The following is an 18294-nucleotide window of genomic DNA, read 5'->3' as shown; positions in this document are numbered from 1 at the left end:
GTGTCAACCAATCTACCTTGATGGTTTGGATGAAAGAATCAAATGAAGGATTCTTAATTCTGCTGATGATGCAAAGATAGGGCAAAGAGTAAGGTTGAAGAGAAAATCCAGAGTCTGCAAAGGGATTTAGACAAAAAATGGTTAAATGTGAACTTGTCCACTTTTGGCAAGAAGAATGGAGAAGTGTTATATTATTTAAATGGAAAGAGATTGCAGATGTGTGGTAGAAAGGGAACGTGAATCAGGAAAAGGTAGCTTTCAAGTGCAGCAAATGATTCTGAAGACAAATGGGAAGTTGTTTATTGCAAGGTAGATAGAATATAAAAGCAGGAAAGCTTCACCATTATAGTGCAAACACATTTGGATCATTTTGATCTCCTAATTTGAGAAAGGACTTGATTGCATTAGAAGCAGTGTCAGGAAGGTTCACTCAGCTGATTCTGGGTATGAAGGTGTTGGCTTATGAGGAAAGGTTGGGCCGATGTCTCCTTGGAGTTTAAAAGTGATCTTATGGAGAGAGATAAGATGCTGAAAGAATGTGAAGGATAGATGCATTTCCTTTTGCGAGAGCGACTAGAACTAGAGGATGCAACTTAAAATTAAAGGGTCTTCTACATAATCTGGTAATGAAAAATCTGAGGGTGTTGGTCTGTGGAATTCTCTGCCCCAGCAAGCCACAGAGGCAGGTTTACTGAAACATTTTAAGGAGGAGAAAGTGAGGACTGCAGATGCTGGAGTACCAGAGTTGAAAAATGTGGTGCTGGAAAAACACAGCAGGCCAGGAAGCATCTGAGGAGCAGGAGAATCGATGTTTCGGGCATAAGCCCTTCTTCAGGAATGAGGCTGGTGTGCCAAGCGGGCTGAGATAAAAGGTAGGGAGGAGGGAATTTGGGGGAGGGGCACTGGGAATACGATAGGTGGAAGGAGGGGAGGGTGAGGGTGATAGGCCGGAGAGGGGGTGGGGGAGGAGTGGTCGGGAAGAAGATTGCATGTCAAGAGGGCGGTGCTGAATCCGAGGGTTGGGACTGAGATAAGGTGGGGGGAGGGGAAATGAGGAAGCTGGAAGAGGGCAAGGACCTGCATGTCATTGGCGGAGTGGAAGGGGGAGCTAAAGTGGAGGTGCAGATGAATTTGCGACAGATATAGAAGGATCCATTGGGGCCTTGGAGATGAGGGGGGCGGTGTGGGCGCAAGTTTTGCACTTGCGGTTGCAGGGGAAGGTGCTGGGAGTGGAGGTTGAGTTGCTGGGGGGGGTGTGAATCTGATGAGAGAGTCGCGGAGGGAGTGGTCTCTCCTGAATGCTGATGGGGTGGGGAGGAAATATAACCCTGGTGGTGGGGTCTGTCTGGAGGTGACGGAGGATGATAAGATGTATCCGGAGGTTGGTAGGGTGGTAGGTGAAGACCAGTGGAGTTCTGTCCTGGTGGCGATTGGAGGGGCGGGGTTCAAGGGTGGAGGTGCGGGAAGTCAGGTCCTTCTATATCTGTCGCAAATTCACCTGCACCTCCACACACAGCATTTACTGTATCCGCTGCACCCGATCTGGTCTCCTCTACATTGGGGAGACAGGCTGCCTACTTGCGGAACGTTTCAGGGAACACCTCTGGGAAACCCGCACCAACCAACCCAACCGCCCCGTGGCTGAACACTTTAGCTCCCCCTCCCACTCCGCCAATGACATATGCAGGTCCTTGGCCGCCTCCATCGCCAGACCTGGCCACACAATGCCTGGAGGAAGAGCGCCTCATCTTCTGCCTAGGAACCCTCCAACCACACGGGATGAATGTAGATTTCTCCTCATTTCCCCTCCCCCCACCTTATCTCAGTCCCAACCCTCGGATTCAGCACCGCCCTCTTGACCTGCAATCTTCTTCCCGACAACCCCACACCCTCTCCGGCCTATCACCCTCACCCTCACCTCCTTCCACCTATCGTATTCCCAGCGCCCCTCCCCCAAATTCCCTCCCCCCTACCTTTCATCTCAGCCCGCTTGGCACATCAGCCTCATTCCTGAAGAAGGGCTTATCCCGAAACGTCGATTCTCCTGCTCCTCAGATGCTTCCTGGCCTGCTGTGTTTTTCCAGCCCCACATTTTTCAACTCTGAAACATTTTAATACTGAGTTGGACAAATTCTTGATTAACAATGGAGTCAAGGGTTATGGAGAGCAGCAGAAAAGTAGAGTTGAGATCGGCCTAAATTTATCAATTGACGGAGAAAACATGAAGGGCCAAATGGCCTGTTCACACTCCTGATTTATATGCAAGTTTTTTTGCTTTTCTATCAGTTGCTTGCAAAAATTCCATAACACCATTTCGAAGAAGAGGATGGTCGTGCTGTCCGGTTAATATTCATCCAATATTACTTAATAGAGGTTCACTGGTCCTATTTATGTAGCTGTTTGTGAAACCTTACTAAACGTGAAACTAACTATTATATTTCCAACCTTGCAACTGTAACTTCTCTTTTGGATGAAAAGTGCTTTGGGATATTCAGAAGTTGTGAAAGACACTGAATAAATGCAAGTCTTGACTTCAGAGCAAACTATGTCTTTTGATCTCCTATTTCCTTTTGAGAGTTTTTTTTTGACAACATTGCCAAAAAAACTGACTAAAAAAGAAAGATCAATCAAGGTAATTATTATGAACTGCTTCACAAAGATGCCTACTACAAAGCACACTTACTGAAGATAGCATCGGGCTCAGTTATGATAAATCCATGTTTGAACATTCAAATCATTCTTGACTTGAACCTTCTCAACTCTGTAACCTTCTCCAACTTGATAATCCTGCACATTGCTCTGCATTCCTCCAATTCTGACTTTATTCCTACTCTCCCCTCCCACTCTGTTTTCAGCTGTCATGGCCCCTAATTTTAGAATTTCACCCTAAGCCTCTTTCTCTTTTTGTTAGCTCCTTTAACAGCCTCCTTAAAACCTGCCTCTTTGCTTAAATCTTTGCTCAACTTTCCTTCTATTCCTTATGGAACCAAACTTTTAGATTTATCTTTTGTCTGGTGGTCCTCCAGTGATATGTCTTTGGATGTTCTATAATGTTAAAAGTGATATAGAAATGCAAGTCATAGTTTTAACATGCCAGGTTGATACATAAAGGACACCCACTTGCAGGAAAAAGCAGAGGATAGTTGGCAGAGTTGGAACAGTATCCCAGCAAGACTCAACAATATTGAGAGAGGAAGTCAGAAAATTTGGACAATGTCCTTAGCTGACCACTGAAATGTCAAAACAGCCTTAAGAGGGAAGAGTTATGGGGAGAAGGTGGGGACTGAAGATGAAATAGGAGATCAGCTGTGATCTTATCAAATGACAGTGTGTGTTTGAGAGACCATATGACCCACTCCTGCGGATATTACTGGTGTTCTTACATTGCAGATCTCAATAATGGAGGACCGTACACTTGGCGTTCAGTATTGATTTGTAGCTGAAATATCAGTTTGAGAGTTAAATTGTTTTTGCATTGACTGCTGCTGCCTATATACGATTCAGATTGCAGAGTGGATTTGGATGCTGTGTATTTAATGTTAAAGCACTACACGAGAAGGCTGATGAAAGATTTGCCATAGGTCAGGAGATACATGCACCTGGAGGTTGCTTCATGCGGAATACTTCATCCAACTACTTGTCTAATCATACAGATTTCTTTTCTATTTTGAGTAATAAATGAAAGTGTTTAAGGAAATTAGAAAAGCACGCCATGGTGGCTCAGTGGTTAGCACTGCTGCCTCACAGCACCAGAGACCTGGGTTCGATTCCACCTCTGAACTGTGCAAACGTCACGTAGACATTCTCCCCATGGCTGCATGGGTTTCCTCCCACAGTCCAAAGATGTGCCGGTTAGGTGGATTGGCTGTGGGAAATGCAGGGTTACGGGGATGGGGATGGGATGGGTCTGAGTGGGATGTTCTTTGAAGAGTCAGTGTGGACTGGATGGGTCGAATGATCTGCTTCCACACTGTCTGGATTCTATGATGTCATCTTTTTTAAAATGTCCCTATGATTTTTCATCTGGGTTACGCAAAGCGATGTAGATGAGGTTGATCTTTAATTCTTGGCGACACTGGGATAAACAAAAACATGGCAACGCTATTAGCGAAATGGGGATAGTGTTTAGACAATGTGTCACAATCATGATGGGTCCCACTGAACTCTTCTTAATCGTTCTCTCCTGATACAGTAGCATTCATAGAAAGTTGAAGACCGTTTGTATACCATCACTCTTTGGAAAGTTCTACGGGATGAGCCTTGGTAATTAAAAAGGATTTTCAAGGCATTTTTAAATTATAGATAAATATCAAACAAGGACTATGTTGCAAGTGAGAGAGAATAATGGTTAACTACAAAATTTAACCGAATTTAAAGTGGATGGCAATACTCCAGTCAAGAGGTTGAAGTCAATCTCCATCTCTCAACTATCAGACACTTCTTTGCTCCTACTACAGTCTGGATACTAAGAGTTAAGCTGCCTTTTAAAACTGCTGTGAATATCTGATGGTTTCTCTTCAAGAATATGGGTAAACCCTGCCCAACTCATCCAGGCTGACCAGATGTGCCATTTACCTGCATTTGACCCATACCCCTCTTAAACCCTTTCTTGCAGATGCCTTTCAAATGTTATAATTTTACCCGCTTCCACCATTTCCTCTCATAGTTCATTCCATACACCCACCACCCTTGTGTCCTTTTAGATCTTTCCCAAACTCTTATCTTAAACCTATTCAGTCTCGTTTTAGATTCCCCTTTCTTGGGAAAAGGCTATGGCTTCATGTTTGAGTGAGGTTATCAAAACATTTGGGGAATAGTAAAACCAAAAGGCTTCTCTCTTCTCTCCCCCCCCCCCCCCCCCACCCGATTCACCAAAAACATAGTTTCATTAAAGGAAAAGCTGTTCAAGTAGATATCATGGTTTCCAATGTATTGTTTCAAGGTCAACAGCAGCTAAGCTTGCAATTATAAAGCATTTTTAACAGAGCAGCACATCCAAAGCTGCTCGATATTGTTAAATAGAACCTGACTCCAAGTCATGGAAAGAAACTAAAAGCTTGGTGAAAGGAGTAGCTTTTAGGGAGTTCTTCAAGTGTCATAGTCAGTATTCCTCCTTCAACCAACGATTGGGCAAATAATAGGCTGTTGGTATTTGCGAGGAGTTGTTTACACAATAGCTGGTGCATGTACCTGTATAATAACTCAATGTATGAGCCGGCTTAAGAAATGTTAATGTGATTTGAGCTACAAAACCAGAGTTATTTATATTAATGTAAATTATTAATGTAAATTCTTAATGTTTTGGGCTTTTTCACTGCATGAGATTTGATGCCTATTTTGTGTAGGTTATCAGTGTCTTATGCTGCTGTGCTCCAAATCTTTTTCTACCAAACTGATTTGATTTCTTTTTTTATATATACAGGTATCTCCTGGTCAACTTACTAAAAAATACAGCTCATGTTCAACAATATTTATTGATGACAGTACTGTAAGCCAACCTAACTTGAAAAGCACAATTAAATGGTAGGTGATTAACAAGTAAGAATGCCCTTCTGTCAGTTTAGATTTAAAGTAGATGAAATTGGTTGAGTTTCTTTATCTAATTTTGGGGCACCATAAGTTCAAGTATGTTTACTTGCATTATCTTAAACTGTTGTGAGTTATCTGAATGAATTATCCTAGATGTCTGCCCTTCTGCTCCCTTCTGCATCATGTGTTGTGGACTCTAGCCTGAGTCTAGGATATACACACATCATTTGGGCTGACCAGCTAGGAGATGCCATTTTTCAGATTAAGATATGGCCATTCTGGCTGTGTGTGGAAGATCCCTTGGTACTGCTTAAAGTAGGGTTTTCTCTTGCTTGTAGCCAATGTTTATTCCATTGCCAGCACCAACAGGGGCAGATTAATTTATCTTTAATCTCCTTCGCTTTTTATGGGATTTTGCCATGTACAAATTGGCTGGTGCATTTGGCTACATAGCAATAATGACTGCACTTTTTAAAAGTAATTTTGTTAGTCTTGAAGTGCTTTGAGGTGTCTGGAGAATGTGATGGCACTATGCCAGTCCTCTCTTTCCAGTCCATTGGCAAGTTACATTACATCTTCAACTGTGATTCATTTATATTTTAAATGCAGATGTAAGTAGATCAGTAAAAGTTCCACAAGGAAGTTTCGTTTGACATTAAGTGAGGGTATGGGGATAGTAGGGAAATGCTGTTTTTTTTTTTTTTGAAGGGCAGTTAATGGCGAGAAATGGTGAAAGATTGTATTTGTCAGCCAGGCCATAGTGAAAACTTGTATTTAAATTTGCACATGTTTAACAGCTTTAAGTTTTAATAATTTTTGTTTACCCCTTCCAACAGCGTTACGCTTGCAATATATTATCACACAAAGAACAGGTAATCTTGATTTTCTCAAATTGTTCCTTTATGCGCTACTAATTATCTCGTGCCGTCCTTTAGCAGCTAGTTGGTATGATTTCACCAGAAGCAGGTGGGGTTTTTCTACAAAGTGCACATCACATCATGTTGGTACTCTCAGTTATCCATCGTCAACTTGCGGGAAGTTAATTTTTAAAAGCTAATGCAATGCGTTGCTTTGGGTTCTCCTGAGAGGTTTTCTGCTCCACTCATTTCTGATATCTGCCCTAAACTATTGTCTGTAATAATTTTTAATGGAGTAAAACTAAAAGGAAAGGAAAGGTTGTCATCTTCATCAACTTGCATTCATATTAGCGCTTCACTATAATGAAATCTTAGATAAATGTTAAAGTAGTGTAAAATGGCCTGTAGAAGAAGTCCGTATTGGAGGAATTTGGTGCTCCTGAAGAGATGTGTTGCTAGAGGTGATTGTAGAGTTAGGGGAGGAGTAAAGCCATGGAGAATTTTCATATGAGGGTGGAAGGTTTACATTGAGGGCTTTCTGCTCGCGAAGCAAATTTTAGGTCAGCAAATAGTGGGCATTAGGGTGATAGATGAATGAAACAAGTTATGATGCGGACAGCAATTTTGCATGGTCTGAAATTTATACAAGATGGGAAACTGGCCAGGAGAGTATTAGAGTAGTTAAATCAAGATATGGCACCTTTGTACAATTACGACGTCCTTGTCATTGTTACGTACACTTGCCATCCCAGCCAAAACAATGTAAAGCTTTAGGGAAAGCAAACAAAATCCAGGCCAACTGTGCAAGTGTGAAGTCTGGCCATTTTCTGTGTGACCTCTTCAAATGATTTGGGCCACATAGATCTTCTGGACCAGTTTCAGTCAACGTTGAGGTTGTAGGTGGCAATCTTCCAGTCGTGGGCGGCACGGTGGCACAATGGTTAGCACTGCTGCCTCACAGCGCTAGAGACCCGGGTTCAATTCCCGCCTCAGGCGACTGACTGTGTGGAGTTTGTACATTCTCCCCGTGTCTGCATGGGTTTCCTCCGGGTGCTCCGGTTTCCTCCCACAGTCCAAAGATGTGCAGGTCAGGTGAATTGGCCATGCTAAATTGCCCGTAGTGTTAGGTAAGGGGTAAATGTAGGGGTATGGGTGGGTTGCGCTTCGGCGGGTTGGTGTGGACTTGTTGGGCCGAAGGGCCTGTTTCCACACTAAGTAATCTAATCTAATCTAATCTAATCTCATCTAATCTAAAGTTACACCATTTCTAAATTGAAGAGATAAAGTGACCATGAACTTACTGCATGAGTTCCAGAAATCCATTATTCTCTGGGAAAAGAGCTTTTTCTGACCGAATTGTGCACTTAGCTAACTTGAATGATACCTCAACTATATTTGGTTGAACCAATGCAATCTTGACTTTATAAACCAGAAGAAACAAAATTCGCATGAAAACTGAGAATTTGTGGCATTTGAGAGTTTTCTGGATGAATATCTCAAGGCCTGAATTAGCATTGCCCAATAGGTAATGGTCTTGTAAAGGCTCTGGGTGGATCAATTGTTATGATGTAATTTTAATTCCGTTTGAGCATGTTTTACTTAAATCGAAGCCAGGGTTCAATCTGACCAAAGAAAACTGCATTAGTATGAGGGTCAATTTCAACTGAGAAATTAGTTTAAAACACTTGATAAAAAAGCAATGGCATATTTTTAAAATATTAATGCATAACAAATAGTTTATTCCCTTGAAGAATAAAAACCCCATTGGAAAAGTAGTTCATTTGTGATTATTAAAATAATTTAAAGATGGGAAATAAGGCAGGGCAGGTGACTGAAGTGTTAATGGGGGAGCACTTTGGGGCCAGCGACCATAATTCTATTCGTTTTAAAATAGTGATGGAAAAGGCTAGACCAGATCTAAAAGTTGAAGTTCTAAATTGGAGAAAGGCCAATTTTGACGGTATTAGGCAAGAATTTTCCAAAGCTGATTGGAGGCAGATGTTCGCAGGTAAAGGAACGGCTGGAAAATGGGAAGCCTTCAGAAATGAGATAACAAGAATCCAGAGAAAGTATATTCCTGTCAGGGTGAAAGGGAAGGTTGGTAGGTAAAGGGAATGCTGGATGGCTAAAGAAATTGAGGGTTTGGTTAAGTAAAAGAAGGAAGCATATGTAAGGTATAGACAGGATAGATCGAGTGAATCCTTAGAAGAATATAAAGGAAGTAGGAGTATACATAAGAGGAAAATCTGGAGGGCAAAAAGGGGACATGAGATAGCTTTGGCAAATAGAATTAAGGAGAATCCAAAGGGTTTTTACAAATATATCAAGGACAAAAGGGTAACTAGGGAGAGAATAGGGCCCCTCAATGATCAGCAAGGCGGCTTTTGTGTGGAGCCACGGAAAATAGGGGAGATACTAAATGAATATTTTGCATCAGTATTTACAGTGGAAAAGTATGGAATATATAGACTGTAGGGAAATAGATGGTGACATCTTGCAAAATGTCCAGATTACAGAGGAGGAAGTGCTTGATGTCTTGAAACGGTTAAAGGTGGATAAATCCCCAGGACCTGATCAGGTGTACCTGAGAACTCTGTGGGAAGCTAGAGAAGTGATTGCTGGGTTTCTTGCTGAGATATTTGTATCATCGATAGTCACAGGTGAGGTGCCGGAAGACTGGAGGTTGGCTAACGTGGTGCCACTGTTTAAGAAAGGCGGTAAAGGCAAGCCAGGGAACTATAGACCGGTGAGCCTGACCTCGGTGGTGGGCAAGTTATTAGAGGGAATCCTGAGGGACAGGATGTACATGTATTTGGAAAGGCAAGGACTGATTCGGGATAGTCAACATGGCTTTGTGCGTGGGAAATCATGTCGCACAAACTTGATTGAGTTTTTTGAAGAAGTAACAAAGAAGATTGAGGACAGAGCAGTAGATGTGATCTATATGGACTTCAGTAAGGCGTTCGACAAGGTTCCCCATGGGAGACTGATTAGCAAGGTTAGATCTCATGGAATAAAGGGAAAACTAACCATTTGGATACAGAACTGGCTCAAAGGTAGAAGACAGGGTGGTGTGGAGGGTTGTTTTTCAGACTGGAGGCCTGTGACCAGTGGAGTGCCACAAGGATCGATGCTGGGTCCTCTACTTTTTGTCATTTACATAAATGATTTGGATGTGAGCATAAGAGGTACAGTTAGTAAGTTTGCAGATGACTCCAAAATTGGAGGTGTAGTGGACAGCGAAGAGGGTTTCCTCAGATTACAACAGGATCTGGACCAGATGGGCCAATGGGCTGAGAAGTGGCAGATGGAGTATAATTCAGATAAATGCGAGGTGCTGCATTTTGGGAAAGCAAATCTTAGCAGGACTTATACACTTAGTGGTAAGGTCCTCGGGAGTGCAGGTTTGTAGCTCCTTGAAAGTGGAGTCGCAGCTAGATAGGATAGTGAAGAAGACGTTTCGTATGCTTTCTTTTATTGGTCAGAGTATTGAGTACAGGAGTTAGGAGGTCACGTTGCTGCTATACAGGACATTGGTTAGGCCACTGTTGGAATATTGTGTGCAATTCTGGTCTCCTTCCTATTGGAAAGATGTTGTGAAACTTGAAAGGGTTCAGAAAAGATTTATAAGGATGTTGCCAGAGTTGGAGGATTTGAGCTATAGGGAGAGGCTGAACAGGCTGGGGCTGTTTTCCCTGAAGTGTCGGAGGCTGAGGGGTGACCTTATAGAGGTTTACAAAATTATGAGGGGCATGGATAGGATAAATAGACAAAGTCTTTTCCCTGGGATCGGGGAGTCCAGAACTAGAGGGCATAGTTTTAGGGTGAGAGGGGAAAGATATACAAGAAACCTAAGGGGCAACTTTTTCACGCTGAGGGTGGTATGTGTATGGAATGAGCTGCCAGAGGATATGGTGGAGGCTGGTACAATTGCATCATTTAATAGGCATTTGGATGGGCATATGATTGGAAGGGTTTGGAGGGATATGGGCCGGGTGCTGGCAGATGGGACTAGATTGGGTTGGGATATCTGGTCGGCATGGACGGGTTGGACCGAAGGGTCTGTTTCCATGCTGTTCATCTCTGTCATTAAATTAAAAAAATGTTTATAATGCTGCCAGTAAGAGTACATTGCCTGAAGATTAGGAGAACCTCTGAATTCAGAAAAGGAATGCCAAGAAATTGGTAAAGAGAAGTAGTAAATGAGTAGATTAGCATAACAAATCAGATCGCTGTGTCAGAAGTGAGGGGTTAGCGAAAGTACATGTGGTTGCCCTCGAGATGGGCAAGTTATAATGGGAAAACACTTGGTATCTTCTGCCATAGAACAAATACAAAAAACCAGTGTGCCAAAACTTCCCCCCTCCCAGTTGTCAGAGGCCAGACGTTCAACTGAAGACATGTTGCAGGACCCTGTGCAGATTGTGCGCACGAATTATGTAGGAATTGCGTGGCAAGTTTCAATTTCTAATAGATAATTTCACTGTTCCCGGAACTCTCCGCTAATGTCTCTGACTCTGAATCTGGATTAAATATATTGGTGTTGAGAAATGAGTTTTGCTTGCTGGGACACTGACATTAGTACCGGGAAAAGTAAGATCTGTACTGTTGGTATGGTCTTCACCTGAATCGTGCTGAGGCAAGTGGTCTGGCAAGCTGTATAGCTAGAGCAATAGATTAAGGCCTTAAGCTAAATAATGGAGGAGAGAAATAAAATTTGATGAAGTTCTGTAAATTAAATAGGGAAAATCTGGGTGGAGCTAATTGAAATCTACGAACCTCTCGCAGGACTAGCCAGACTGAATGCAGGAAAGATGTTACCCCTGGTTGGAGAGTCTAGAAAGAAGGTCACAATCTCATGTACAGAGTTTAGGGCTGAGATAAGGCAACATTTCTTCACTCTGGGTGGTCAACCTATGGAACTTGCTACCAAGGAAGACAGTGGAGGCAGGTCATTGTGTACATTCAAGAAAACGATTGATTCTTTTTTAGATGTTAAAGGCATCAAAGGGTAAGGTAGGTAAACAGGAATATGGTGTTCAGATAGAGGATTGGTAATGACAATATTAAATGGTGGAGCAGATTCAAAGGACCTACACTTTGCCCTGGTTTCTCTGTTTCTACATCAAATAAGGCAAGGAGACAAGAAAACAAAGAAGAGCTTTGGTCATCAGGATGTTATGTGAACAGCTAGAATACACAAATCGAAGAGTACAACAGTAGAAAGGACTATAGATTGCAAAAATAGTAAAGTGGCATAGCTAAGCCTTTGTATTTTTGAATGCACATAGTGTTCATTTAAAAAGAAGGTGATTTTATATCTAAATAGAAATAAATATGTATGACCTGATAACCATTTTAGAGACATGGCTACAAGGAGACTAAGACTAGGATAAAATAAAGTATTGCAGATGCTAGAGATCTGAAACAAAAAACAAAGTTGCTCAAATCTGGCAGCAGACTTGAAGCACTAACTCTGCTTTCTTCCCCTGGACGCTGCCAGATCTGCTGAGTTTCTTCAGTTTCTCTATCTATGACAAAGATAGAGTCCTGAATACTCAAGACACTTAGGGAAGACAAGAAGCTAGGTAAAAGTGGAAGGACAATTCTGTTAATCAAAGCTGATATCAGCCACAATATAAAGAGCAGATCTTAGTGTGGAGATCAGAAAGTAGAATCGGTTTGAGTAGGAATTAGAAATAGCGAAGGTAAGAAGTCACTTGTAAGAGTGGTCTATAGACACTGAACATTAATCACACTACAGGACAGGGTAACCAAGAAAAAAAAGGGATTTATTAGAAAACTAGTGATAATCATAGGTGATTTTAGTCAATATATTGGATGAATCAGATTTGCAGTGGTAACCTAGATGATGAGTTCAGGAAGTCTAATTGGGTCAGTTTCCTAGAGCAGTGTGTTTTTGGCCAACCAGTGACTGTTATCCTAGTCCTATTAATATGTAGTGAAATACAGTTGATTAATGACCTCTCAGTTAGGACAGTGATTGTATTATAATTTAAGTTTGCTTTCTGTTGGAGGAAGAAGGCAGTGGATCTAAGACTTAGTGTTTAAATGAAAACAAGGGCCATTAAAGGTGTGAAATCAGGGCTGGCTAAAGCAAACTGGGAAACTATGTTCAACATATAATGGTGTGTGGCACGGTGACACAGTGGTTAGCACTGCTGCCTCACAGCACCAGAAACCTGGGTTCAACTCCCAACTCGGGCGACTGACTGTGTGGAGTTTGCACATTCTCCCCGTGTCTGCGTGGGTTTCCTCCGGGTGCTCCGGTTTCCTCCCACAGTCCAAAGATGTGCAGGTCATGAATTGGCCATGCTAAATTGCCCGTAGCGTTAGGTAAAAAGGGGTACATGTAGGGGTATGGGTGGGTTCCGCTTTGGCGGGTCGGTGTGGACTTGTTGGGCCGAAGGGCCTGTTTCCACACTGTAAGTAATCTAATAATGCATAGAAACATAGAAGAAGGAGTAGACCATTCAGCCCTTTTGAGCATGCTCGACCATTCAATATGTTCACGGGTGATCAGCGAAATCGGTGATCTTGTGCCTGCTTTCTCTCCATAGCCTTTGATCCCTTTAGCCCTAAGAACTGCATATAACTCCTTCTTAAAACATTCACTGTTTTGGCCTCAAATCCAGGAGAATTTAACAGGAGGATTGATCAGTTGAGATACAGTTGAAAACATTTAAGCAGGTATTTCAGGATACTTAGAAAACATATATTTCATTGAATAAGAAAGATTCTAAGGAAAGGATTCCCCATCTAACTGAAGGCATTAAAGATAATATCTAACTGAAATTAAAGCATATAAATTTGCAAAGATGAGTTGTCAGAGGATTGGATGCAATAGAAGGGCAAAGAGTGACTAAACCTAATAGGATTAATAAGGAGGGAGGAATTAGAGTACCTGTGAAAATTAGCTAGAAATATAAAAAAACTGGAAGTTCCTGAAGGTGTTTAGAAAGGATAAGAGTAAGTATTGGCTCTCTGAGCAAGTATGGGTATTAGTAGTGGAAAATAGGGCAAGGGCAGATGAATTGACCAGTTATTTTGTGCCTGCCTTCACTGTAGAGGATATAAATAACATGTCAGAAATAATCATCAATCAGATTGAGAAATGGAGCAAGGAACTTAAAGCCATTACAAATACCAGGGCAAGGATGCTGCGGAAATTGTTCAAACTAAAATAGAAGCCTGATGGACTTCACACTAGAGTGAAGTAAATTTCTGAGAGTAAACTTTACAAAATTTGAGATTTTGGCAAGGTTCCATAAGATTTTTTAAAAAAAGCAAATGTGATTCCTTTATTCAAGGAAGGAGAGGGACAGAAACTAGGAAACTATGGGCCAGTTAGCCTAACATCTATCATAAGGTGTCAAATGCTGCTATCTATTGTTAAGGAAGTTTTACCAGGGCAGTTGGTAAATTTCTGTACAATCAGGCAGAGTCAGCAGAGTTTTGTGTAAGGAAAATTGTGTTTGACTAATTTATTAGGTTCCTTTTGAGGAAGTAAACATGTAGATAAAGGGGAACCAGGTGGTGTATTGTAATTGGATTTCTAGAAGGCATTTGACTAGATGCCATATCAAAGGTTAGCATACAAAGTATAGGAGATGATACCAGCATGGGCAGAGTATTGGTTGGCTCATAGGCATTTCAATTTATCAGGCAATAAAAAAGCTGATCACGTGGAGAAATGAAAAGAATTCTCTGCAGCAACTGAAGAGTCACAAGACCTAGTGGTAACCTCGCATGCAATAGAGTTGGTTGAATATGGGAGACTGTATAGTTTATGTAATAAACATTAAGTGTAATAAGAACCTTCATGATTCACAGGATAAAGGAAGGGACACTCTGCAAAGCATTAGCCAGATCACATTATAGAGTAATTTCCTACACTGCATTTACCTCATTAGCTATAAAGTATTTTGGGAGACCCTTAGGTGGTTAAAGATTATTTATGGCAATTTGTTCTCAATATAAGAAATGGCAAAGGATGCCAAAGCTGCTATTATTGCGCAGAATGATTATAGAGAGGAACAAATTCTTAAAAAGGAAGCAGTTAATGAAGTCAGTGTAGATAGACTGTGCACTTGGGGGGGGGGGGGGTATTAAAAGCTCAGTTGATAGAGTTTTAAAAAGGCTGTAAAAAAACATGAAACAAGTAAAAGGTTGAGCCAAGGAAATTCCAGAGGGTGGCAGCAAAGTAAAGCAGAATTTAGCTTGCAAGTGACAAAGGTGATGAAAGGAGTAAATGTTAACTTGTGCTCTTTCTGCAGAGATTCAGACAGATCAATAGATATTTTTGATGAGAAAATGCACCCGCTGACTGTAAGTGCTTTTCTTTTTATTCAAATCTCACCGCATTAATCAGTCTCAAAAGCCATCAATAGTGCTTGTGTTTATTATGTAGACGTGGTGGGTCTAAATGTGCTTGTGATCATCCGTAAGCTTGTATTGTTTATTGGAATTTACAGAACTCTAGTAGTTTAACCTAGTAGGTCTGTACCTTTCTGAAATATACTAAATATTACCGTCCATTGGCCCTTTTGAACTTCCGTTCCTGTTGTTGCCATTACATGAGCTATCAAATTGCTCTTCCAGTGTACTTGTTCTTCACCTCTTTCCCTTTATCCTCTGACTTTCATTCTGCAAAATTTAGTCAGATTGCATGTAGTTCAGAATGCTAGAATGAATGTAGCAGCCAAGCCCTCTTGTCAGAGTAGCTGGATAGGGATCAGGAATAAGAGCTCTAATTTATTGGCATGCCAACCAGTTAACTTACTCCGGTTCTTCAAGGAGATAAGATTTCAATTTATTTTTAAGTTTCTGTTCTCCCCCCTGTATTTGCTAGCAGGGTGTAGTGCTACACAGTCTGCCCTGTACAGAACACATGATTGGCAATGCGCTGTGTAGCAATGACATGTTGTTTCAGCAGTATACTTCCGTTAAGTTATGAAATAATCTGTTTCTTTATTTAAAAAAGCAGCAATGGTAATAGATAGCATGAGTCATCATGTGCTGCGCATGAGCACAGATGCAAAACTGTTCCATTTGTTGATATATTGTCCATTCATTCCACTGGGAAGTCTATTGTGCAGGAAGGTAAGGGCTGGTGGGCTGGCTGTGGCATTCCGTACAGCCAGTTACTTGGTTTGTACTTGCTACATAACGTGCCTGAGGTTGCTAGCACTGCTGGAATCTTCATTCCAACAGCTCCCTGCGTACTGTGCCCAGATACTGTGGATAACTAGGGAGAGTCATTTAGTTTCCTTTGTTCTGCACCCTCTAAGTAGTTGGATTGCAGGTCATGAACATAATATTCTCCTGAGGTCCTTCAAGTTGTTCAGTCATTGAAAGGTTAGCTGTGATCATAGAAAACAGGAGGAGGGTAGGCCATTAAACCCTTCGAGCCTGTTCTGCCTTTGATTATAGCTAATCTTCTAACTCAAATCGCCAGTTTATGCCTTTCCCCTGTATCCTTTGATCCCTTTAGCCCCACGTGCAACGTCCAATTCCTTCTTGAAATCATGCAAAGTTTTGACCTCGATTAGTTCCCGTGAGAGCAAATTCTCACAGGCTCATCACTCCCTGGATGAAGAAACGTCTCCTCATTCTGGTCCATCCTGCATCCACACACTGCAATCCCTGGTTCCGGAACCCCTGCCATCTGGAACATCCCTCCTATAGTCACCCTGTCTGAGTTCCATAGGTCTCCATGAGATTCCCTCCCTCAGAGATCCCTTGGTTTCCTGAACTCCAACAAAAATAATCCTCCCCTGTCTCCACACGTCAGTCCCACCATTCCCAGGAATCAACCCAGCAACCCTTTGCCACACTCCCTGCACAGTAACCCTGTTCCTCCACATGCAAGGAGACCAAAATTTCACACACCACTGCAGGCGTGGTCTCGTCAAGGCCTTGTACATTTGCAGCAAGACGCCACTGTTTCTGCACTCCATTCCTCCTGCTATAAAGGCCAGCACACCACCTGCTTTCCTGACTACCTGCTGCACCCGCATGCCCACCCCAAGCGACTGGTGTACGAAGCCACCCAGGTCTCGCTGCATGTTCCACACTCTGTATAGCTATTCAGACAACAATCTTTGGGTTAAAGGGATCAACGGATATGTAGAGAAAGTGGGCACTGGTACTGAGTTGGATGATCGAGTGTAATGCTGTTTAATGCCGTTGAACTCATCTGTAAAGGAAGTCAAATTATTGTTTTTGTTTTGTCTTATCAATATACTATTTGAGATTTTGTATCTTGCTGCAGAGAGAAGAGGTGCCAGTAGATTATTATAAACGTGACCCAGAGCATAAACACATATATCGGTTTGTACGGACTCTCTTTGGTGCTGCCCAATTGACTGCAGAATGTGCAATAGTAACATTGGTAAGGAACTTGCCCAAGAGCATACGTCTATGGTACCATGCATTTCTAATACTTTGCACCAACTGCAACATTCCAGCAATGATTAATTACGTACGTTATCTGAACAAAATATCTGTGCATTATTCACATTTAGTGTCTCCAAAGCAAGATTTTGGAAGTTTTTCTGTTTATCTCAAAGTCGGTGAAGTTGTAAAAGAATAGAGATCCATAGCAGAACTGCTATTGTTTCTAGGGTCTGTTCAATATTTCCTGAAATAAGTCATCATTCAGCAAAAGACACGAGCTACGAAGTGATTGTCTGTTTTTAGTGCAAATGATTTTTCTTTTGAAAAATCATTGTTCGTGTTGTTCCCTTCTCCAAACAATATAAATCTGAAAATAGTTTTTTGCTCTTTGCTTGCTTGCAGGCCTGTCCTACTGTTTCTCTGTATCAAGCTGTAGCGAGCATTAGCAGCTACAGCTGCAACTCACTGCACAATGACTCTTGTCACTAGTCTTGAACTAGATTACTCCTGACTACTTCCCCACATCCACAAGTTGAAAAAAGTTCCCTGTCCTGATTGCAGAATATTCCTAGGGCCTAGTGTAGCCTATTTGCTGCATATGGGGTGTTCAACAGAATTTCCTCCATTTCAAAGTTAAAGTCCAGTCACTGATGATTTCATCAATGTTTCTGCAAGTTACGAGCCTGAAACAAGAATGCCGTTAGCATATACTATCTTACAAAATTGTGGCTCTGCTCAGTATTTGAAGGTTGAGTACAGCATACTAAAATGAAACCAAACAGTTGCATGTTCATTGTTGCCATCTATTCACACTACATTGTACTTACATTTTCGTGGAGGCCTTTTTGCCTTGGGTTTTCAGTCAGATACTGTGGTGTTTCAGTCTCCTACATGCACATAGAAGCACCTCTTAATGAATCTGCCAAGCTGTTCCATGTTGCACTTCTAACTCTTCCTGAAAAATGGGATACCTGCCAACTCATCAAGGTCCACCACTTGCATAAGTTGTGTTTTCTTGGAAGTCTGTGTGCTTTCCATATCTTTATTTAATATGAATCATCAAAGATAATGTGGAGAGATTAGGAAAACTGGAATTGTTTTCCTTGGTGTGGAGAATGTTAAAGGGAGATTCAGTAAAGTTGCTTAAAACTGAAGTGTTTGAGAAAGTAAATGGGGAGGAACGGTTTTCACTGGATAAAAGAGACACTAACCACAGATCTAAGGTAATTGATAAAAGAACTAGGTCAAGATGAGAGATTATTTTTAGGAACGTGTTATAATTACCCGGAATGCACAATCTGAAACAGTGATGGAAGCAGATTTAATAACAACTTTCAAAAGGGAATGTGTAAATATTTATTTTCGTGTACATGGGGGAAGAGCAAGGGAATACGACTATTTGGATAACTCCTTCAAGAGACCGCACATGTACAATGAGTCAAATGGACTCCTGTGTAAGATTCTAAATATATTTGGATTTTTGTTTGTG

General features: G+C 41.6%; 1 protein-coding gene across 2 annotated transcripts in view; it reads left to right on the top strand.

Moving 5' to 3' along the window:
• The window catches only part of ccnyl1 (cyclin Y-like 1), a 67740-nt gene that overhangs the window by 35302 nt on the left and 14144 nt on the right, over nucleotides 1-18294 (top strand). Inside the window, exons 4-7 of one of the 2 annotated variants that reach the window (XM_043693293.2) lie at nucleotides 5423-5523; nucleotides 6366-6401; nucleotides 14684-14735; nucleotides 16681-16800. In XM_043693293.2, the coding sequence (XP_043549228.1) occupies nucleotides 5423-5523; nucleotides 6366-6401; nucleotides 14684-14735; nucleotides 16681-16800 (309 nt within the window). The remainder of the gene's footprint in view (nucleotides 1-5422; nucleotides 5524-6365; nucleotides 6402-14683; nucleotides 14736-16680; nucleotides 16801-18294) is intronic. The other variant, XM_087988874.1, reaches the window with a different exon arrangement.

The sequence above is a fragment of the Chiloscyllium plagiosum genome, unplaced genomic scaffold, assembly GCF_037043375.1.
Source record: "Chiloscyllium plagiosum isolate Xiang-an unplaced genomic scaffold, Cpla_swu_hap1 HiC_scaffold_7, whole genome shotgun sequence".
Taxonomy (NCBI): Eukaryota; Metazoa; Chordata; class Chondrichthyes; order Orectolobiformes; family Hemiscylliidae; genus Chiloscyllium; species Chiloscyllium plagiosum.
This window is presented reverse-complemented; position numbering and strand designations above follow the sequence as displayed.